Source organism: Arvicanthis niloticus, chromosome 1, assembly GCF_011762505.2.
Source record: "Arvicanthis niloticus isolate mArvNil1 chromosome 1, mArvNil1.pat.X, whole genome shotgun sequence".
NCBI lineage: Eukaryota > Metazoa > Chordata > Mammalia > Rodentia > Muridae > Arvicanthis > Arvicanthis niloticus.
Window position 1 is genome coordinate 126,807,332 of NC_047658.1, and position 24,194 is coordinate 126,831,525.

General features: G+C 40.7%; 1 protein-coding gene across 3 annotated transcripts in view; it reads left to right on the plus strand.

The window, feature by feature from the left end:
* The window catches only part of Trpm6 (transient receptor potential cation channel subfamily M member 6), a 141,155-nt gene extending 118,080 nt beyond the window's left edge, over positions 1-23,075 (plus strand). For 2 of the 3 annotated variants that reach the window (XM_034502568.2, XM_076918341.1), the window contains 9 exons: positions 453-478; positions 2,195-2,245; positions 3,802-3,867; positions 5,808-6,094; positions 6,586-6,668; positions 7,392-7,597; positions 13,647-13,698; positions 19,219-19,325; positions 22,560-23,075. In XM_034502568.2, the coding sequence (XP_034358459.1) occupies positions 453-478; positions 2,195-2,245; positions 3,802-3,867; positions 5,808-6,094; positions 6,586-6,668; positions 7,392-7,597; positions 13,647-13,698; positions 19,219-19,325; positions 22,560-22,693 (1,012 nt within the window). In that variant the 3' untranslated portion in view covers positions 22,694-23,075. The remainder of the gene's footprint in view (positions 1-452; positions 479-2,194; positions 2,246-3,801; positions 3,868-5,807; positions 6,095-6,585; positions 6,669-7,391; positions 7,598-13,646; positions 13,699-19,218; positions 19,326-22,559) is intronic. The other variant, XM_076918335.1, reaches the window with a different exon arrangement.
* The last annotated feature ends 1,119 nt before the right edge of the window (positions 23,076-24,194 follow it).

The window sequence follows — 24,194 nt, forward strand, 5'->3', positions numbered from 1 at the left end:
AGCTAATTTCAGCCTGTGAACATTTAGGGGCCACGTGGGCTAATGAAACTGATTTGTGGGCCTGTCCAGAGACGTTCTCAGACTCATTTGTAGGCATCTGCTTTGCATAGTTCAGGCACCCTTTAGTTTAATTGATCCAGAACAACACAAACACAGTTAAATCTTATGTATGTTGTGTGATCACACAGCTAATTAAAACCACTAACACCACCATTTCTCAATTAGCTTGGGGCATAGATAAAAAGTGGTTTACATGCCTTGCTGGCATTAATTTTTTTCTATGAAAATAATTGTATGGCTACAAAGTTTTCTAGTGGTTAAATAGGGGTAAGATGGAGCAGAGACTTCCGTACATGTATGTTTATTTCTGTTTCATATCATTTTCAATGTTTTGGTAATTGAAAGACTTAAAGCAGCATTTAAAAAAATAATTTCATTTGTTCCCCAAACAGAACAAGAAGCCCAAATGAAGCTGACAGTAAGTTTTTATATTTAAACATTTTTTTGACTTTTTTTTTTTTTAATCTTACTGGTGGTAGAGTCCCTTGTTCTGTTAAGACTTGTATAGCTCTTGACTTTGTATTCTCTTTTGTTTTGTGGACAAATACAAAGTAGAAATTCAGCATAAAAATAGAGATATCCCAGATAAGTAAGGAGTGATGTGTGATTTTACATTTTTGTACTGTTTTGTTTGATTTTGTGGCATTGAAGATTGAACCCAGGGCCTTGTGTGCTCTAAGCACTTTACCACTGAGCTCTGCCCTCAGCTTGGAATTTTTTGAGTAATCTGTTTTGACTGTATTTTTTATGATATTTCTCTGAATGAGAGCAGAGCCCTTGAACTCATTTTTGACTCTGCAAATATTGATAGTGTTATAGTTTACACATACAAGAAGCCAAGCACACACTTGCATGTGGAAGCTCTCTCCTATATGGCTTCAAAGAGACTCTGTGCCCAAAGTGTTGACTAGGGCCTGCACATACAGCCAGCAGCTGTCTGTGTGATCTTTTTCTCTCTCTTACATAGAGTACTGTGCTGTCTGGCATGTTGTCAGTCCATGTTCAGTTAAAATATGTTAAATAAATGTAACTAAGGTCTTGGAGCTACTGAGACGTTGATGTCTTGTTAGTTGGAACTCAGCTTTGTCACTGTCAGATGATCATGACTTTCTGTCTTCCAGGTGACAGTAGGGCAATCCATCAGCCTTGGTATTCAATGATTTTATATCATTTATACTTAGCAATCTGTTGTGATAACAGTTGCATATGTTTCTCTCTAGTACACTGTATTTACTTTTCTAAAGTTTGAACACAGTATCTTATTCACTCTCATGCCTAGTGTGACCCGTAGTGGGAGCTGAAAGTCTTCATTACTGACTGAGTTCAGAAATGGAAGTCTTTTCTGCTGACTGTAGTCCCCAGCATGCCACCTCGAAGGATGCTTGCTCCATTCTTTATCTGGCATCAGGAGCCAGGGTGCTCCCTAAACTTGGGCTCACTCTGCTGTTTATTCTAGTAGGTGCAAAACAGTTGCTACCATGGGACTGAAGTCTCTCTACTTTAATTTTGATTTTCATGGAACAGCAAAACCATTTCAAAGGATTTCTCTCGAGCCTTATGATTTAGAGATGGAACAGATAGAAAAAAATGAGTTAACACTGGAGGTACTGTATTTCCAACACAGGGTCCTGGTACAGCTTACTAAATTCCATGATGTGATAATGGCCACCCCTTCTTATGTATCTGGCACATGTGTATGTTTTGTCCTTAGTTTCAATCAGTAAGGTTACCACCTTACTGATAATAACTTGGTATTAAAATTGTCTTTGCATGGGTAGTTGCATCTTGGCCAAGAGCTCAGAGAATCATGCTTCTGGGATGTCGTGATGGGCAGCTGCATGCCTTCTGTAACCCAGAGGTGTAATTGGCTCAGAGGAAGTATACTTTGAGGCTAATATTACCTGTCTTTCTCCAATTCCCCATATAAATATGCTTGGAGATATTACACCAATGATTGGAAGCTGTCAGGATAGCAAGCAGCACAATAATGCGTTAAAGGATATTGGGCAAGCTTTTCTGGATAGTGAGAAGCTATTCTGATTAAGCCGTTTAATAGTAACATTGAAGGCAGTGTACAAACATGTATTTATCTCCAGCCAAGTAATTAAAATGCCAATCATTTCTATGATTTCAGAGATCTCAGCCTCCTTAAAAAGCCCTCAAGAGCCTCACCACCATTATTCAGGTAGGAAGCGTGTGTGCACAGATGGGTCAGCTGAGCTAAATCTGTGTGATTCTGCACTTGTAAACACGAGCAGCCATCAACTCCACATTATTGATACAGCTTAAATTCAGAAATCTGTTTACTCTAGTGGTTAGAATAATTAGACTCAGAAAAACAACTTGTCAGGATTTAAAAAAATTCACATTAAAAAATGTGTATGCGTGTTGGCAAATTTGGAAGAAGATGCCCTTGGTGTCTAAAATTTTCTTGCAAGGTCAGTGCTAGCCAAAACCCAGATATTTTAGTGTTTTGAACATCTTCTTTTTGTACTGTTACCTTTTTGCCATTCAGGGACTTGAACCCAGAGCCTTGCTGGAAAAGTGGTCTACCACTGAGCTATATACCCCAGCCTGATCCCAATATTTTGAATTGGGAAAAGGCAGTCTTGAAAGTTCTTCTTAACGGTAGGGTGGTACCATCCAGGTCTCTCAGTAAACAGAACCACTGAATAGAGGCCACCCCTTACAGAATAAAGCCAACAAACGTCCCTTGCAAAGATGCCATTAAACGGAGACGTCAAGAGTCCCTGTTGTTAGGCAATGCTTCCCAGCAGTTCAGATGTCTTTCTTTCAGAGTGGGAATGACTGTCCTTGTCCTTTCTGAGGGACAGTCTGCCAAAGGGCTAGTTGAGAATTAAGAGGCACATATTTTGAGATGCAAACTAACTTAGACCTGCTGGACTTAATGCCAAGCTGTGGTTCCTCTGGGGTCACAGCTCAGGTGAGATAAAACAAGGGCAGGGCTTTTACCGAGTTTAGCACTCAGTGTGAAGAAGACGTTCCTGGCACAGTAATTACTGGTCTTATTATATGAAGGTCATTTGTTTAGGGCCCCGTAATAAACTGTCTCATCCTAAATTCTCCTCTGTGGTGAATAATGGATCTGTGGATTCCAGCCGTCTCATTCTAGGCTCCTATGACTGTCTCCTATAGCTCAGCAGTAATCTATTATTTTGACTCTAACTGCCAGCTGTAGAGGGTCTCTAGCGAGGAATACTGTAACTCACACAGACTCTGATCTGTTAGGCTATGGCTCTTGGCAGGAAAATGCAGATCACTCGCTCCTAATTAAAATTAGTGTTCCATTCTCTCTGGGAAAAAGAAGGCAAACTCCACAAAACCAACAGTAGATGTCCCCACAGACCACTGTGCACTGAGTTTGCTTTGGAAAAAGGAAGCCAGAGAATGTGGAACATAGATTAAAATCCATTTATAAGAAAGAATGGCACGTTATTTGAATTACTGTCTTATTTGTTACTGGGAGACTGAGGAGATAGCCCCTTCATAGGCCATGTTATATAGCCTCATATAAAAGTTTCCTAGACTAAGATATCCTTGTGGCTTAAGGTGTACTTTATATTTAAAACTATTATTTATAATAGTTTTTGCTAGTGAAAAAAAATAAAAGATGTCTGAAATGAAATATTCTGGAATTTATGTGTATTCTTGTATGTGGGGCTTTCTGTAGGTTTAATTGTTGATACAGTCCTAAATTAGTCAATCTGTTTTTGTTTGCAGCCATTGAAAGGAATAATTTAATGAGACTGTCTCAGACCATACCGTTTACACCAATCCAGCTGTTCAGTGAGTAACGTCTCCCCCTTCCTGAGGCTGGGTGAGGGTAGACTGAATGTCGGCATGCAACAGAAAAGAAACCATGCGCCTCATTTGACTCACAAATTTTATTTTGTCCATGTTGTAGATTAAGGAGATTCATTTCCCAAAGTAGAGATTCTTGTTAACTAGTGTGGGCAGCCTTTAGGGTCAGAAGCTGATCCTGTGGGGCTGGGACCTACATGGGTCAGCGGTTGGGAAGCAAGCGTGATCCTGCACCTGGCATTCAGTGATTCGAGGCTGGACACACGCACAGGGAAGAAAAGAACAAACCAACCTTATATAATGAACACAGAAAAAAGCACGACATGTCAGTATGCTGAAAGCTGACGGGCATGGGAAGAGAAATCCTTTGTTTGTCGTTTTATATTTGTTTGTTTTGTTTCACATACACGGATTGCTCTTTCTTCCAACTGCAAATGTAGTTTTTAAAAGCTGGAGAAGTAAAGAGAAGCAAGTTCGTGTTAGCCAAGGGTACCCAAGGTTTTCTGCCTAGCAGGATAAAGCACAGTTGACAGTATAACAAAGGTCCCTACACTGCCTTCCCTCCTCAGGCTCCTCACACTGTTCCAATGGGGGAAAGACCAGGTTGGCTTCTGATTTTTTATGCAGATGCTTCCTTCTTCCTCTTGGCTCCATGGTTCATTTTGCAAATCAATAGCTCTTCTCTAAAGTCCTAAAGGAATTAGGACTCCAAAGAGCTCTTCAGTGGCATTTACTTTGAGCATTAAGAATAAACATTTGAGAATATACCACACATTCTCCGGATACATTTATTGATAAGGAATTAGATACGGGGGTGGGGGGAGGTGTGAGAGAATAGATGGCTTTCTTTCTGGTAACTTACTATGGTGCTCACAGAAAACAAACAAGAAAGCAAACAATAACAACGACATAGGGGTATATCTGAAGTAAAGCTATAAGGAAGGTATAAAAGGTATAAACAATGGGTTACAACCTCAAGAGAACCTCTGAGTGTTCTATAAGCTTAAAGTAGGAGCAGTGTGTTGTAGATAGATTATTTTTAAGAGAGGCTACGTCTGTACCCGAGGTCCTAGCTTGCTCTAACCCTGATGACATATGTAATCTGTGCAGCAAGCCACTGAAACAAATGTTTCATTCATTCATTCTTACTGATGAGGAAATGAAGGGTTTTAGTAGCTTGCTAACAGGCTCAAAAGAAAAAGGTAGAGTCTCAGGGTATATGACATTGCAACTGAGTGATTTCCACTGAGTAAAAGCATGCATTGTGCGTGAAGTAAAATTACCCTCTGCAGAGCAAGAGAAATAAATAAAAACACACCCAGAAAACAAAATCCATAATGTTTATGTGTAAGGCATGGCTATACATATAAATATGTGTATATTATATGAATGATAGTTATAAAATACTTGCTCCTTAAGGGGTTAGTAATGAATAACTACAGGTTAAATCGTCTCCATAGGTATATTTGTCTCTAGCCAGGGTGTCATTATCACATGCCAATAATCTCATCACTTACGAGGTAGGACGGAAGGACCAAAAATTTGAAGCTAGTCTGGGACACATGATGAGTGCTAGCGGGGGGGGGGGGGGGTCAGCCTTAGTTATAAAGCAAATCATGCCTCCAATAAAATGTCTAACAATGCCAACATACCCATACTGCTTTTAATACTGATAACTAGTTAGTTTATAAGTAAGTACAACTTAATTCTTATATGCCATTTGATGCTTTGTTCCTCCTTACTCTCCCCATCTTTCCTAGAGGACAAGTCAGGTCAATTTTTACCTTGACTCCGCTCCAGCTCCTGCTAGCTGTACCCTCTTCTGGTCACAGGGACAACTGAAGTGATTCTGAGTTGGTCTTCAGGGCACTAGTCACACTCCAGACCTGGTATTTTATTTAACTGGCTTTTATTTCTTATTGCAGCAGGAGAGGAAGTGACCATCTACAAGCTTGAAGAAAGTTCCCCTCTCACCCTTGATAAGAGCATGTCCTCTTGGTCCCAGCATGGCAGAGCTGCCATGATCCAGGTGCTGTCACAAGAGGAAATGGATGGGGGCCTCCGTAAAGCCATGCGAGTTATCAGCACCTGGTCTGAGGATGATGTTCTCAAGCCTGGGCAGGTTTTCATTGTGAAGTCTTTTCTCCCAGAGGTTGTGCAGACATGGTATAAAATCTTCCAGGAGAGCACTGTGCTTCATCTTTGCCTTAGGGTAAGTCTGAACCTTAGACACCGGAAACCCAGGAAGAACAAAATAAAAACACAGAGGTCTGGTTACATCTTTAACTAAGATTTTTTTTTTTCTCAACTGAAGAGAGTCTGTTATGTTTGAAGGTGGTGGTTTTTATTACTTTTGTTGTAAAGGACATTTGCTTTAGGGGTATAGAGTGGTAGATGGCAAATGATATTAAATGTTGGTCAGTCTAGGAATGGTTTGATCTTTAGTATGAAGACTATGTTAGTGAATAATTATTTAACTTTTTTGAGAATTTCATAAATACTGTATTTACAACATTTCCACCCCTGTCTCCTTCTCCAACATCTCCCATGCCCCCTAATATACTCCCAAACTCTATGTCTTTTCTTATAATTATTTTGGATAATTGACATTGATCCCATATGCATTTGGTATATATATTTTAAATAATTCCTCTTTCTTTCTTTCTTTCTTTCTTTCTTTCTTTCTTTCTTTCTTTCTTAAAGGAAATTCAACAGCAAAGAGCTGCCCAAAAACTCATCTATACCTTCAACCAAGTAAAACCACAAACCATTCCCTATACACCAAGGTGGGTAAACCTGGCGCCGTGGTTCTTCATTACAAGAAGAATCCCTATTAACCTCTTCTCAGGCCATTAGACATGAGAAGTATCAGACCCATGGGGGACTTCTCCAATGGTCTTTTTTGGGGTTCTTCCTTCCATAGCTATACAGACTGGTATAAAGATAATTAGATGTTCCAGACAAACCTTGGCTTAGGTTCCTAAACTTACGTGAGTGGAAAAAAGTTCAGACAGATTGATGATCAACATTTCAATTAGGTGAGACAGGCAGATGCTGGGTATAGCTGTTAATGCCCAGGGGTATTATGGCCCCAAAACATGTCTATTTAAAGCTTAGTTGCTTCCCTAGCATCCTAAACCAATTAGGAAGTTTGCAATCACGAACGCTCATGATTTTCCCTTGGGTGTCTTCATATGCTTGTATTCACTTACCAAGGCAGATCATAATTTGGTGTGGAGGAATTAGAATAAAGCCTTTCCTCCCATTTTACAAGAATTTTTATAGAGCCTGGCAAGAAAAAATGGATCCGGTGCTCGTAAAAAAAGTTGGAAAAATTTTCTCAAAGAAAAGGGAGGCAAGTAAGCATGGGAACAAACCTCCCGGTTGTCTTGTTCCTTCCTTCCATAGAAAGGCCAAGGGTAGGTGACTTGTGCGGCCGAGTGCTCTGTAGGTAGCTGCCATGCTTGCTATATAGTGGGGGAATCATTGGCTTCTTTTGTCCCTTGCAGGTTTCTCGAGGTTTTCTTGGTCTACTGCCATTCGGCCAACCAATGGTTAACCATTGAGAAGTACATGACAGGGGAGTTCCGGAAATACAACAACAACAATGGCGATGAAATCGCCCCCACCAACACCCTGGAGGAACTGATGTTAGCTTTCTCTCACTGGACCTATGAATATACCCGGGGAGAACTGCTGGTTTTAGATTTGCAAGGTAATTAATTGAAAATGCAGAAGACAAAGTTTCCAGAAATCCCACAGGAACTAGGGTGGGCATGTGGAGGTGTTCTACCTAGCTTGGTAAAGAGATACAGGTTCTTAGTTCGGAGATAGTGTGAGCTAATGACCATGAGTACCCAATTTGCTGTTTTCTTCTTAGATAGCGGGGGGTGGGGTGGGGGATGTAGGCACAGAGTTGGGTTTAGATAATAAACATTGAACTTGGTGAGGAATGATTTTTGTACTTTGTTCCAGTGTTATCCCTTTGTCTTATGCTTACCAGAAAATTTCGATATGTATTCACATACGTGGGAAAGTTTAAGTTCTGGATACTTTTCATTATATTGAGTTTATTGCCTTGGTAATTTATAATTTAGCTTGCTTTCTTTGATATATCCCTTGATATGACAGTTCAGGGAAGTCCTTGGCTCCAAAAGAGAGCTGCAGTGCACTCTTATTTAATGGAAGCCTTTGATCAGAGAATTTCCCACTAACCCTACCTCCTGCTGAATGCCTAATTCCACAGAACATCAGAGTGTCTCCAGCAGGCTTTCCTTGTAAGGAGGACACAGAATGTGTGTTATAGCTGAAGCTCAGTTCTTGGGCTCATGGATTGGAGCTTTGGATTCAAATAAAGGACTTGGCCCAGAAGCTGTCATAAAAATTACTTCATTTAATCCCAGAAACAGCACCTCGAAGCACATGTTATTGACAATTTAGGACCAGAAAGTTTAAATAACTTGCCTCAGGTCACACAGCTCCTAAAGAGGAAGCAAGATGTAGACTTAAGCTGGTCTGTCTCTATATATCTTTTTCTCCTTTTTGTGCTACTGTGTTTGAGACTGTCATTCTGAAAGGAAATAGCCATCTTAGGGTATGTTTAAGCAACCTAAATGTTCTTCTATTCTTTTCTGATTTTCTTCACTTTTCAGTTTTCGGCCAAAACAGGTATGGAGGCCTGGGGAATGTTGAGATTAACATTCCTGGGGCATCAGGATCAATGTCTGGAAATATGCAAAGTCAGTTTGAAATTTGGATCACAGGTTCACTGATCTATCTATGCGTACAATGCTGCAGACATTACTCAGTATGTCTGCTGTATGATATTTCTGCTGTTCTCAAGGCTGGATTATATTTCTAAACCTCAGACACATTTTTTTTTCAGGAAGGACTATAAACTGAATTAACTTGTCCAAAAGAATTCAGCGTTTTATACCAGCAAGTGCTTGATGAATATAAGTCCAGAGTGGCGATGCTAAAGGCATCTGTTCTGTGGCTCTGGCTGGAGAGAGGATGATTGTTTTCATCTGTGTTCCACTGTTTGTGTTTTTGCTTTGAGTTTTGGGTGGGGTTGCTTAAAAAGCAAAAGCAGAAACAACAACAGCAAACAACCAAAGAGAAACTTGGAGGAATTAATGATGACTCTTTAGTGTGTTTTGTATTTCAACTTGAATAGGGTTGAGTTTAATGATGTTTATGTTGGGGGAATTTTTATGTCTCTTAGTAATCCAAAGTGACATTAAACAGAACAAACGCTGAGATTATAGTCTTGGAGGGGTGGGGTGGGAGGGAATTAACTTTATTCTTTTCCTGAGTAATTATGTGAATTGCTGAAATAGGCCACTGCATGTCAACTATGTCAAAACATTGACCTTCAAAGAAGGCATGAGTAGACATCACAGAGCACACAGAATAGGTGTCATGAAACTCATGGAACTTATCAGGGGACTAGATAATTGTTGAGCTGAATTCATGGAAGAACACGCATTCATGCCAGTGATTATAAAGCTATAATGACATATTCTTATCAAGGTTCCAAGGGAAATTCGTGTTTTTAAACATTTTTTTTTTTTTTTTGTGCCCTTTCATATTGTCTTCTCTTTACTAGTATTTCTAGTTTTGGAGAGTTGATGTGCTCTGCCAGGGTCCATTGTGAAGTAGCTGTTCCCTGAGGAGCCACCACCTCCTTCATTTGTAAATGGAAAAAATAATCTCATGCCTTTAAGTCATTTAGCTATTAAATCGTTAAGACGCTCAGGGAAGGCAAGTTCTCTGTGTGTATCAAGACCTTATTTCTTTGAGGAGAAGAGATGAACTTGGGTAGTTGGTCTTTTTCTCTTTCCCCTTCTCTTGTTTCACTCTTCCAAGAAAAGTGCCACTGGTTAACCTGGAAATGGCTGTAACAGGCCAGGAAGCTGAACTCTGAGGAGAGGTGTGACCAATTCCCCATTATTTATAATTATAATGAAGTTTCCTGGTCTTTTTCCTCTTAAAAACTTAATGTGGGAAGGCCTGAATCATCATCATTACACTTGAAGTCCCACAGTTAATTCCCAGCAGTGGAAATTAAAGACAATTGTACTTCAAATTAGAGTATTGTTTAGGGTTTTTTTTTGTTTTTTTGTTTTTTTTCTTATTCTACTTTTTAATGGATTTGAGGGGATACAGCATTAAGTTTTTTATTTGATAAAGCAATTTCTAGAAAAAGCCCTCACATCATCAAGAATGAATGATGTTGGTACAAAGAGATGCCTTGTTTGTGTAGATGGAGTACAAGGCCATTGGTCTTGCCAAGCTAGATAAGGTTCTACAAAAGTTCCTGTGTTTTCTCTGGGTTTGGGTAAAAAGAGGTCATCAGTAAATACAGTAATTAGATATCAAATTATTTTACTTGTTCTATATTTTCCACATATCAGGAGAGACTGAAGTAAGATGGACTGGGTTGGCTGGCTCTTGTGTGGGCAGGGAGAGCTTGGTAAATTAGCCTGACTAAGTGAAGGTGGAGGACACTGAACTGTTCATCTTCGGGGCTTCTCACTTTCTCCACAGGTCATAAAGCCTTTCTTCCATAGAACAACTTAAAATGTGTACTTAGGAGTTAAGGTTTCACATATAAACATCAGTCAATGGGTTAAATACTCGTTGTTAGCTGTTCTGTATGTGTTAGGAAATACACTTTTGGGAAATGAGATAGAAACAAGACTTTACCCCGATAAGAAGATAATATTTTACTTCATGAGAGGTTCTAGACAGAGTAAAAAACTGAGAATAACAGCTGACATTTAAAGCTTCTTATGAGTCAGATACAGCTCATTGAATTCTCCCAGCAGCCCTCTCTGCTAGGGTCTGGGATGCTATACTTTTAGATGACAAAACTGGGCTTCAAAAAGATTAAGTAGGGTACCAGGCCTCACAGCCAGAATATGGCACAGCTTGGGGTGAAGCCTCTGTCTTATAATTTTTAAACAAGCCACAAGATTTAAATGTTCTCTAATGAAATTTAGATAGATACCCCCCCCCTTTTGAACCTTACAAAGATTTTCTTCTTTATCAACTGATAGTGCTTCTTCAGCTACTGTACGTAGTCCTGGCTTAAACTTACACTTTACTTAGACATGGGCCTAACACTTTAATCACTGTCATAAGCTCCAGGCTTCAAGTTCAGCCTGTGCTTAATTAAAACTATAAAGGCTGTGCAGCTGTCGGCATGGTGCTGGGATACACTTCTGCCTGTTATTCAGTTTGTTCACTCCCTGGATGTAGGGATGCAGGGGCTCCCTCAGCTGCTCCTTGTCTAAGTGACGAGAAAAGCACAAAGAACTCCTTCCCATGGCTTTGAAAATGTAAGGGCTCAGCAAGGTCTGATTTCCACACTTCCCTTGTGTTTGTGTATTGGCCCAACTTTTTCTTGCACTATTCAAACTCAGTGTGAGAAGTTGCCAGGCTAGGGCTTGCTAAAGAGTAGACTCAGAGAGTCTACAAACACTGATAAAAACCTAAATTCTACCTTATTTCCACTAACCCATATCTGGACTTTACTATCTTCCATTATAATCTAGACCATGGCCCACAGTGACATCAACTATGATGCAGGAGAAACTGCAGATACGAATGCAGCACCTTGGGATGCAGGCAGATTATTTCAAAATACCGTTTTTAATGATCACTTATTAGATATGCTAGCAGGTAGCCGACCCAAGTTAGGGCTTGTTATCAAATGTAATAATACAGAAGCATGTGTATGTATTGTAATACAGCGGTTAAAATATGTTGATAACCTTTTCAGGATCATTGGTGTCCTTTATGTGTTACATATTTAAATGATATGTGTCAAAGCATTCCTAGAAAAGGACCCGTTAGCTTTACCAGGTTCACAGAGTCATGAAACATCCCTCTCCCCACAAATACTGAACAATTTTGCTTTAGGCTCCAGGCTACTCCAAGTTATTTTCCTAAGGAATCAGTTTCTTAACAGAAAAGCTTGTAAGGATTACAGTTTCCTGTGAAAGGTTTACTATTCCAAAAGAGAGAAAACACAGCAGAAATTTTTAAAAGGTGCTGCTTACAAAATACAAGCTTTTTGCTTTTAAAAAGATACATAGTTTATTTCTTAATTATTTTTATTTTAATTAAAATATAATTATATTATTTCTTCCTGTTCCTTTCCACCTACCATTCTCTTCTTGGCCCCTTCCTCCAACCTTTCTTGTGTACCTTCCTCCATTCCCTTTCAAAATCATGGTCATTTTTTCTTTGATTATATGTATTGATTATATGTATATAGGCACAGGCATATGAATATAAATATGCAGAGTCTATTTGATTTTGCTCATATGTATATGATTTCAGGGATGACAACTTGGCATTAGGTAACCAATGTTTGAGCTCATCCCTGGAGAAGACTAATTTTCTCGTCTCACAGCAGTTCTTAGTTTTCTGTAGTTCTTTGTCTAGGGATGGGGTCCCTTGATATTTCCCTCTTCCGCTTTAACAAAACAAGAACCTTTCTCAACAAGTAGCAATACATACCAATAGTCTAAAATTCATACAACTTTTGAATAATCACCCTACAAAGCTAATGTCTTTCAAGCAGAGGAAAAAAGGCCCGGTTAGGGAATGATCTCAGAAGTTGTTGGGTATACCTAGGTGTCCCTAAACTGTCATCACTGTTGGAAACTAGCCCCTCACCACATGCAAGCTGTAACAGAGGCTGACTCTGGGTGTTGAACCCAGTTCTGATTAAGTTCAGCCTTAAATTGCACCCAGGTTATCTCTGTACGCTTTGCTCTTTTCCTTTCAAAACTAAACTTTATTGAAGATACATCCCACACAGTACACAGAGCATAAGCCTACACCTCAAAGAATCTTCTCAACTGAACACCCAGGTGGAGCCGGCTCTCACATCAAGAATTTGGTGTCGTTTTGTTCTACTGTTTATAAGTGCTATATATAGATACAGCATTTGATGTGTCTCTTTGATGCATAGAGGCTGTACCTGCAAAACTTCCCAGGATCTCGACCTTGCTAAGCACTGGTGGAGGCCATCTAAGGAGACCATGAACTAGAGGGAGGAACACAGCATTGCCCCAGCTTTCATCCTGTTATGGCCACTTCTGGGATAAGCAATCTTTGGCAAGTTTCTCAATCTCTTTGAACATCAATGTACTCATTGATGTAAATGAGGATACGATGTAAATTGAGGATATGAGGTTAATATTTTTCTTTCATGAGAATTAGAGAGAGTAAAACTAGATGCCTTAGTGCATACAACTGACAAATGAGTGGCAGATACATTGATAGATGCCACTATCAGTATTATGACATCATTAAAACACTAATTTGTGGCCTGGTGTTTAGTAGTTCAAAGGGGACTGTTTCAGGAGACACTATATCCAATAACTTTCCTAAACAGTTTCCATAGCCCTTTTAATTAGCATTGTATTTATTGTACTTACCATGGAGTGAATGAGACAGGGTCTCACAGTATAGATCCAACTGGCCTAGAATTCACTATACAGCTCAGACTGGCCTTGAACTGGTGACAATTCTTCTGCCTTAGCCTCCCAAGTGCTGGGAGTGAGTCACTACATCTGGCTTGAGTATAACCTTCAAAAAAAAAAAAAAAAAAAAGAGAGAGAGAGAGAGAGAGAGAGAGAGAGAGAGAGAGAGAGAGAGAGAAGAAAACAGAATTTGGTTATTATTTTTCTGCATTTCTAAGAAAACAAACCCTTATTTGCTAAACGGATTTTGTTTCTTCTTTTGAGGTGTTGGAGAAAATTTGACAGATCCGTCTGTTATAAAACCGGAAGACAAACAGTGAGTTGATTTATGTGTTTTAATTTAGAAGAGTGCCTTCAGTTTGTTCATGTTTTAAACGTTATTTTTAATTGTTGCATAAAATGTAAATGTTATATGTATCAATGTGTATCATGTAATGTTTTGTTATCTGCATAGATTACATAATGTTTAATTGTTCTTTTTTCAAAACTTATAAAACCTGATTTATTATTATATCTATGGGTGTTTTGCCCAAATGTATCTTTATGCATCCTATGAGTCCCTGGTTTCCATAGAAGGCAGGAGAGGGCGTCAGATTTCCTGGAACTGGAGTTAAAGAGAGTTGTGAGCACCATGTGGGTGTTGGATATTGAACCCCAGTTCCTTTGGAAGAGCAGGACATTTTGAGAGGAGGTCTGTCTTAGTTTCTTGGAAGATTTTAAACACATATGTGTCTTTTATATCTCAGAAAAGTTTTCCAACAGTTACTGCACATCGGTGTAAAACAAGATTTTTAGACTTAAATCAAGACTTTTATATTTCAAACAGGATTTTCTAAGCCACTTTAATTAGGAAATGAGTAAAATGAAGGAATAAAAATGAAATACATTTAATTTCTAGAGCTGGGGTTAGTGAGCATAAGTAGGGATTATAAGGGTCAGTGCAGTCTCCAGACTTTGGTTACAAATTCAACTCTTGAGTTTTCTACTGGTCTAAATCTAAGGGGAAAGGTGTAAGCTTGGCTTGCTTTTAGGAGTTTACTTTGACATAAAAACAACACAGCCACAGAAGTAGCTTCCTTTGTTGTCTTCACTGTTGGAATGGCTGCCTCTGCTCCCAGCCAGCCACTTTACAGGCAAGTCAAGTAGGAGGTAGGAAGACCAAGACCAAGAGCTGTCCTGTAACCACCACGATATTAGAGCTTAAAGCCACAGGGCTTAAATATGAGGTATCATATTGAATAAGTTAATTCAGAGTCCACCTACATAGAGGGATGAATCATTCACTCATCTTTTTTTTTTTATTGGATATTTTATTTACGATTCAGATGTTATCCCCTTACATCATCTCCCCCCCCCCCTCACCTAGGGCCCAGGAACCCCCTATCCCATTGCAGGGCCTCCTCTTGCTTCTATGAGGATGTGCCCCCACCTACCCCACCCCACTCCCACCTCCCCACCCTTGAATTCCCCCACACACAGTGTCCAGCCTTCATGGAAACAAGGATCTCCTCTCCCACCTAAGCCTGACAAGGCTGTCCTCCCCTACATATACAGCTGGAGCCATGGGTCCCTTCCTATGTGCTCTCAGGCTGGTGGTTTAGAATGTGGGAGCTCTGGTTGGTTGGTATTGTTGCTCTCCTCATGGGGCTGCAAACCCTTTCAGCTCTTTCAGTCTTCACTCTAAATCCTCCATTGGGGACCCCTTGATCAGTTCAATGGTTATCTGTGAGCATCTGCCTCTGTATATGTCAAGCTCTGGCAGATCTCTAAGGACACGGCAATATCAGGCTGCTGTCAGCAATGCACTTCCTGACATCCACATCAGCATCTACCTTTGGTGACTGCACATGGGATTCGGTCCTTCTTAGAAGGAGTAACAAAATACTCAAAGGAGCAAATATGGAGACAAAGTGTGGGACAGAAACTGAAGGAGGGGCCGTCTGGAGACCATTCCTCCTGGGGATCCATCCCATGTGCAGTCACTCATCTTTTGAATTCCCAGGACATTTTCTGGTTTTTGGAGGAATTTCCATTAAAGGTGGAATGCAAAGAAGGGATGGTTCTGATTGGCATGTGACTAATCAATATGGAGAACAACAGTGGTTTTTAAGTGTGAGTTGCCATGGTGGTCCACAGGAGAACTTGTTAAAATTGGTTGCTGTAGTTTTGCCTGCAGAGTTTCTGATCTAGTTGTTTTGAGGTGGGGCCAAATGCTTTGCATTTCTAACACATCACAGGGGAGGTCCATGCTGAGGGCTAAGGGCACTTTGAGAACCATGGGTCTAACAACAACACTTCTGAAAGAACTTTTTTAAAAACTGGGTTGAAGTCTCACGGTATATAGTTCATGGTGGCCTTGAGCTTTGGAGCCTCCAGCCTCTGCCTCCTGAGGGCTGAGATTAAACTACCTAGACTGGATTAACAGTGTTACTTTTTGGTCAAACCAAGGGCCTATACTTGGTGGCTGGGCCATAGAAAACATGTAGGGCTAAATAAGTCAAGATTCCTGACACAGTAAAATATGGAATTTTTAGTTTTTTTCTTCTCCCGGATCTCATTAAATAATCAACGTTGCTCTGCACCATTCTTTGACTGAATGATTTTACTACATGTGCGTGTAGCCCATCAGCAGGGTTCTCTGAGAAGATGCTCATCTACTCAGAGTATGTTCAGGTATTGTTGGCTTGAGTGGGCTCGGGAAGATGCGGAGGATCCCTAGTGCTCTTCTGCATCACCCAACTCCCATGATAACTGTTTGACTATCAAGTCCATGTTGGATTTGGGGGTATAATGAACGATTTTATTTTTTAGTTTAGCAGAGCCGAAGTGTTTTCAGCTAAGCACATTATTTGGTTAGCAGTCTTATGTGCTCAAGGGCTTGTATTAGGAATTTTTTTTTTTTTTTTTTTTTTTTTTTTGTCTATGAGAACTTTCTTTGCAATTTGTTTTCAGTGCAGAATTTTTGCATATATAATGAACTGAGTTTATGTGTACTCTGCCTATTGTTCATTAAAATCTGACCTTGGCATATATCACTTAATATGACCTGAATACTCCATCTTTTTAGAATCTAAGATTATATTATCCTACTTGACAGTTAGGTATGTAATTGCATTCTATAGGAAGTGGGTTTCAATTTCTATTAAGGTCACATGGGGAATTCGAAAAAAAACATGCTTACGCTTGGCATTCTATTGCAGTGTCTGAATAGGGCCCTTGCTTCTGTCCTTTTTTTTTTTTTTTTTTTTTTTTTTTTTTTTTTTTAACTCCCTCAAAGTAATTCTATGAAATTATTATGGCAGCTTTATTTTCCATGACCTGAGGACAGCCTCTCCTGAAACGAATAGAGTGGTTTCATTGTGGGAATGCCCAACTCTGTGGATTTGGTTTGCACAATGACCTTAAGTTTGATTTTTCTCTCAACTCGTTAGTTCCATTAGAACTATATCTAATTAATCAATGATGCCTGTGAGTGTGAAATCTTTGTTAAACAAAGTCTGAGCCATAGGTCAACATTGCCACCAGGGAGATTGCTGGAAATGCACTGTCTCGGAGCCTTTTCTGTATCTAGTGAACCAGAACGTCTGTATCTAGTGAACCAGAACGTGAGCCTTCGTAAAGTCTTCTGGTGAACCAGGATAAATTCAAGGTGGAGGTGCACAGATTTAAGCAATTGACTTCACCCATGTAACAACTCCGTTTTGATACCAGTTCACACACGAGAAAACTGAGACTCACTTGAGATTCTAACTTTCTTGTGATGGGAGAGAATAAACAACAGGGAAGTTTTCTATGAGAGGGGATGATGGCTTTAGGGAATAATTCTAACAGCCTTGCTCATGCCTCCTCCCACTGCTCCTAACTCTCCCTAACATGCCTCATTTATTGGTAGGTTGGGACTGTATCTTTTTAGCCTACTGGTTTTTACCTGATGGTTTTGAGCATTTGACAAGAATGAACTGGTGATGAGATATTCTTTAGTGACTCTGTATAGAGGGCACTAACTGAGCTTTCTTTGTATGTAGAACCAAGCTACCAACTGCTTTTCCTGTGTTGTTAAAAAAAATTCTGGAAAAACAGCTAGTTGTGTTTTCTTTGAAATTTTAGTTATTTGAGACAGCAAGGCTCGGAGAATGCTATGCAGGGTAGTTGCAAATGTAATGTCCCTCTATCACTCTCTTCCTGCTCTGAGATTTTTGACCGTGATCTATACATTTTGTAGTGATTTTGATTATTTTATTTTAACTTTCACACAGCTCATAGAAGCAAATAGTTTCCATATTTTACTTGAAGGTATGATATCTTAGTTGGGTGTCTTTATGCCTCCCTGGGATGACAGAAATGGCTGGTGGGGGTTGCAAACAAGTGAAATTTTCCAATGAGGTCATGCAGAGACTCCAAAGGGAGTCTTCCATGCTAATGGCTGAACTAATAATCTTCGTCTTTCACTTTATCAGATCTGAGAGAGTTCTGATCTAAATACCAAGTGAGTCTGCCTTTTTTTTTTTTTTGCCACCTTTCAGTTTCACCTGACTAAGGTAGTGTCTCTCCAGCTGGACGGAAATCCAGGCATAGTTAAACAAGAAGCAGCTTATGCTGCTAGGTAAATACCACCAGAGCTGTGCCTTGTGAGAGCGATTGAGTGACCAGGAAAGTTAATCCCCAGTGTCTTTCCAGTCTGCCTTCCCAAGAGGTTTTCTCCACCTACCGGCACAGAGCAGGAGGCAATCTGAGATCAAATTGACATCAGCCCTCATTCTGAGCTTGGCACATCTTCAGAGAGCCACTGTTCTTCTGCCAAAAGGAAGTGGAAATTGAGATAAATGTTTCAATCCTCGGGTGGAAACAAAGTCCATTTTTACACCATGTCCCTTTTGAAAAACCACATTCCTCAGAAGCAAAGTTTATTGTTTCCCTTTGTGATAGTCTGCTGTGCTCCCCCCCCCCCCACCTTAAGACGTGGTATTTAAGAGCGGTAATTGAGTTCAGATTTTAAAATGTGCTGTTTCCACTGTGCATGTCATTAAAATGAAATATTAGCTTTCATAAGCTTTCTTTGGAGGCATTTCTGGTGTGCTCCGTCCTGTGTCAGGCGGAGGGTCAAAGTCTCAAGAGTAATGGTTGTAGGCAGAACATGCCTAGCATCTGCTGACGATCTTTATATTAGAAAGTTCAAAATGTGTCTCAGAGATACCAACACTACTTGTAATTAATTCTATTACTTACTCTGGGCATCTGCTGTCTCTTTTCACAAACTTTTTGGCTAATAGTTGTCTTGGCTTTCCACAAAGAGCCCTGTTAAAACAGTTTGCACAGTCGAAAGTGGCTTTTAAAAAGCCAGGAATCTAGGTGCTCTGATGTCCAGTGAGGTGTTTGATTTTGGGAAGAGTCATTTTCGGAAAAGTATTTGGGTGCACAGCAATGCATAGGTGTCTTTTTTAGAAGGTGTGTTCCATAGCAAAGCTATTCTCTCTTTTACCTTTGGGGTGTTTTAGTAGAGCATATGATAATGAATGTCTTTCTCTCACACCATATGCATTAAAAAGGGTCTCACTGTATTTTGTTTTAATGTACCACATCGAAAATTCACTCTTCTATCAGATTAGTGTTGGAATGAGTTTCACAGTAGGTCTTGTAGCTGGGTACAAAGATTTAAGTGCATTTGAATTTTAAATTTGCAAACCTAACATTGTTACTTCCCCCAAAGTGCTCTGTTCTTTGTTGGCTCCTTTAAGTGGCTAGGTTACTAAGGGATACTGTTCGAAATCTCAGAGAATCCTAGTTGGACTCCTTTTTCTCAGCTGTGATCTAATTGATATTCTGATATTTCCTCTAGATCAAGAGGGATGGTGTTTGGACCGGCCAATTTAGGGGAAGATGCAATTAGAAGCTTCATTGCAAAACATCGCTGCAACTCCTGCTGTGGGAAGCTCAGGCTGCCTGGTAAGCCTTGGCGACTCCGTTTCTTCAGAGAAACTCTCATAGAATAACAGTTATTATAAATTGGGATCGAGTGAAAATCTTAACCGCATTTTTATCTCACTCACAGCCATTCAGAAGCTTGACTTTCTGACTGAAAAATTTCAAGTCTCAGGAGGGATTAAAAAAGGACAGGGATTTGCTTGAGGTTCTGCCAAACTGTGATAAAACAACCTGGGGCCCAAGACTTGTCACAGTCACCCCACAGAAAATGTTCCACCTACTTAAAGGGAATGAAACAGGACGAAGGCTCCTGTCTCCCCTTCCAATGTCCTGTTTGCTCGCAGACAGCATGCCTGTAGCATTTTTATTTGGTTCCAGCTTGCCCATTGGGTACCGGAGAGGGTGTGGCTCAGAGAGAAGAAAGGCTGTCAGTTAAAGCACTACTTTAATCTGTAACAATCACCGCTTTATTCACTCGTTTGTTTGTTTGTTTTACAGCAGTGGGCTTAGAACCCAGGACTCTGTTATGCTAGCCAGCACTCTACTACTGGGCTACATTTCCAGCCCCCACACTAAAGTTTGATCGCAGTGTGTGTGCCTGTGTGCTTCAGAAATTCTGGCTCTGCTGGGGTCTATTTGTCCTTTTCAGAAAGGAGGCTTGCAGTCTGCTTAACTCTTTTTCCTGGGTCATAGCAACAGTCGCCTTACACTGGAATTTCACATATCAAAAGATACAGTCCTGAGTGGGGCATGTGACTACACCTATAGCTGAATATGCTGCAGATGCAGAGGCAGGAGGATCACCTTAGTCCAGGAACTCATAGCTTGAGCAACATAGTTAGGCACTCTGTTCTCCCTCTCCCTCTCTCTTCCCCCCACCCTCTCTCTTTCAAGTCATACCCTGAACTAGAAATTAGAAAAATTATCCTCCACTGTAAGCCATATATACTTCCATAACAAATATGGACAAATTTTAATTCTGTTGGGTTTGACGAAGTTTTTGTGGGCAAGACTTAGCAAAGGAAAGGGATTAGAAATAGGCCTCGGGTTCTTCTTTCCTCCATCAGTGAAAATAAAGTGTGTCATCATGCAGTGGCAGATACAGAAGAAGAAAGCCAAAGGGGCAAAGAGGGAGGCTGTACTCTCCTAACTGCCCACGGTGTGAGCTCATAGGAGATGGCTAAAGAGGAGCTCATAGGAGATGGCTAAAGAGATCACCGTTCAACACTGTGTCCTGCAGTGGTCATCAGGACCCCAGGCAGGGGTTGGGACTGGGCTGAGGGATATCAGAACTCTAGGCAAGGGATGCAGGAGCTGGTGACTATCTGAATCATTCCACAGTTGCAGCCTGGAATCCACTCAGGAAACATCATCCTTAGGCACTACTCACTGTAGCCTGGATAGGGCAGCTTATTTTCTCAAAGACACAGGACTATATCTGATCAGGACTATATCTCTGGGCCAGGGAGACTCAAGACATTATTCATTGCTTCCAATCATCAGGTCCAGTTAATTGTTGAGTATGGTGTAGGGTTACAAGTAGGCATGCCATGGAAGGCTGGAAGCCATTGTCTCTTGTCTTCCTCCACCATGTGGATTCTGGGGATAGAACTCTGGTCATGCAACTTGACAGCGAGCACTTTTACCTGCTGGGCCATCTTACCACACTATTTCCCGCCCCCCCCCCCCTTAGGATAAAACCAAGTTTATTCCATTTAACATTCTCTCATCTGGACTACTCACTCACACATATATTTTCTTTATCAGAGAATCCATTCAGATTCTCTAATTCTGTCTGTCTGTCTGTCTGTCTGTCTGTCTGTCTGTCTCTGTCTGTCTGTCTCTCTCTGTCTCTCTGTCTCTGTCTCTCTCTGTCCCTGTCTCTCTCTCTTGTGTCTGAAATCTTAGTTTTAAAAATTAATATTGAAACAAAAATAATGAAATACCCTCTTTCATATTACTGGTAATTAAGTAAAGATGTTTAGTTTGGAGAACAGAATGAGAAACGCCTGTTAGTTTTTATGTTTTATTTTCTTTTTAAGGCAGCGGCAGGCTAAGTTAACGCACAGGCACCTGGAATCTTGACCCAGGTAGGGTCATGTAGCCTAGTTCTGCTTTCCACTGGTCATAAGGCTTTGGCCTTTAACATCGTCAACTGCAAGCAAGAGATAATTGTATCTGTCACAGAGTGGGGGTGAAGATTTAGTTTATGTATATGCTTAGTAGATGTTGGTTATATTATTAAGGATATATTAAGATATATATGTGTTAGTTTTTTTTAATCTAGAAAAAAAATCACCATTTAACATTAAAAAGTAGACCAAGAAATATGAATTTTTCCTCCTGGCACCAGAGTTTGAGCTCAGGGCTTCACACATCACCCCCAGCTACATGTTCTCAGCCTGAGTGATAGCCTGGGTTCCCTAACACCATCACCCACAGTGTGTAGCCCAGGAGCCCTGTTAGCTCAAGGCTAAGGAATTAAGGGAGAGAAGAAGAAGGCTGGACTCTCATAACTGCCCGTGGTGTGAATTCACAGTGAATGGGCAAAGAGGTCAATGCACAGCACTGTGTCCTCTGGACGGGTCATCAGGAACCCAGGAAGGGGTTAGGCCTGGACTAAGGGCCATCAGAACTCTAAGTAAGGGAGGCACAGGAGCTGGTGAATGTCTGAATCATTCCACAATTGGAGGCTGAAATCTGCTCATGAATCACAGCACAAAAACAAACAAACAAACAAACAAACAAACTGCATGTAACATTTAACATTATTTTTTTCTATAGTCAGTCCTCCCAAAGCTTCTCTCGTTTACCATTTTCTTCAACTTTCCTTTGTGAACAGAAGAGTCAGGGCTTAGGAAACATCTGATGTGGTCTTCAGATGTCGAAACTTTTGTTGGTAGCTGTAGAGCTGAGGGGAGCTTTCTTGCCACCGTTTCAACCCATTCCTCGGATCCTTCCTAAGGTTCCATTTCTTACGGGAGCTCATTTAACTTGGGCCAGTCACATCTTCTCTCCCCACTAAGTGGTGGCTTATACCACACATAGTGACAGCATATGGAGTTAAAGTTTCATGTAGTCATGGGATACAAGAGAGCCTGGGTTTAGATATGGTTGAGAGTTTGGAATCCATATGCCCAAGGCCTGGGGCAGCAGAGACTCCCTGAACTCATTGACTAAGCCTGAAGTTCAGTTCACCTGCATGAGTCAATGTGTTCTAAGTCATTTACTAAAACTGTCTTGCTTTCTTTGTAGATTTAAAAAGAAATGATTACTCCCTTGCAAGGGCACACGGCAACTCAGGACTTGTGAAGACCATTGAGCCAGCGGAGGCGCTTCCAGAAAGAGACAGAAATAGAAGTTCCCTGGAAGACCATACACGCCTTTAAAAAGGATGATGAAGGAAGATGATGACCTCCCTTCGCTCCTTCTGCCATAAATTCTATGGTGACAGACTGAGACTGACATGATCCTGACTATGTCAGAATCTCTGTCACAATGACTTTACAACATGGACCTCCCTGGAAATGCCCTCTGAGCCTTATATCCTACTGCACAGAGGACACAGTGTATAGTGTAGGGGTCCGCCTGGATATTGACTTCTGAGAAGAATGTGTGGCATACATTCTCGTCTCCTGGTTCTGCATGAGGATGCTAGAGGAGTCAGTTGGGAATCCTTTCCTTTAGACCTCATTGCTTCAGCTGGCCCCTTGGAGTAGAATGCTGTGTACTAAAGAACCAGGGAATAAATTAATTTATTTTCTCACTGCATTTGAAGACTCTGTCTCCACTGTTATTTATGACTTCATCTAAGGGTTGTGCATATACCTATACATACATGAAGAATATGTATTTTCTTTTTCCCTCTATAGCAATGTGAAATTTGAATAGCAGCAACAGGGATGACCCTGGGATGAGTGTCTGTTGGCTAAGGCTGGAGCACCCATAGCTATAACAAGGCCATGCTCTGTTGGACTCTAGATGCTTCGGAGCCTTGTCAGCAAATCACATGATGCTTAGGATTTTCCAGTTTCTCTGAATGAAACAACAGCACAAATCAGAACCATTTTTTCTTATATCTTTTTATTTAAATAAGAAAATGGGAAGATATGTCATCCTGGAGACTACTAAAAAAAAAAAAAAAAAAAAAAAAAAAAAAACGTTTCACTTTATTCAGCTCAGAAACACTATGGCTAGAGACTCTTGCCAGTCTCCATTCATCCTTTTCCTCTCAACACTGTATCATATCACATCTATGTTCTCCTTGGCCAGTCCTGGGGTGGGGGGAATGCTGAAATGTATTGCAGTATTTCCCTTCTTCCACTGACAACTTGAACACTCCATCAGTCACTGGAGCTTGAAGTGAGGTGTTCCTGGAAGCAACCCTGTGTTGTGGGTAGCTCCCTCTTACATGCTAGGTAGGGTTGCCCTGCTTCAGAACAAGCATGACGATTACACCAGCCGCAGAGATGGGAACTGGGAGACCTCTACCCTCAACCCTTGTGGCTCCTCTCTTAATGTGCATTCCCACTGGTTAAACATCTTTGTCTTTAAGTGACTTACTTCTAAGTCTTCTTTAGAGTTCTGAATTTCTGCTTCCTTAGGCTGCACTTCAAGGGAAGAAGTATTGCATAGCGAGGTGGAAAGCAATTGTATCTGGTTCATGGGACTTTCAGAATTCATGTGTATTTCATTTACTTTTGCTTTGGGGTTGGTAGGAGGTGGGAAAGTTGGGCAATTTCTTCTCCTTCCCCCCCACCTTTCCTTCCTTTCTTCCTCTCTCCTTCCCTCCCTCTCTCTCTCCCTCTCTCCTTTCTTCCCCTCCTTCTGTGTAGCATAGACTGGCTTCAAACTCCCAAGCCTCCAGTCTCAGCCCCCTATGTGCTTGGG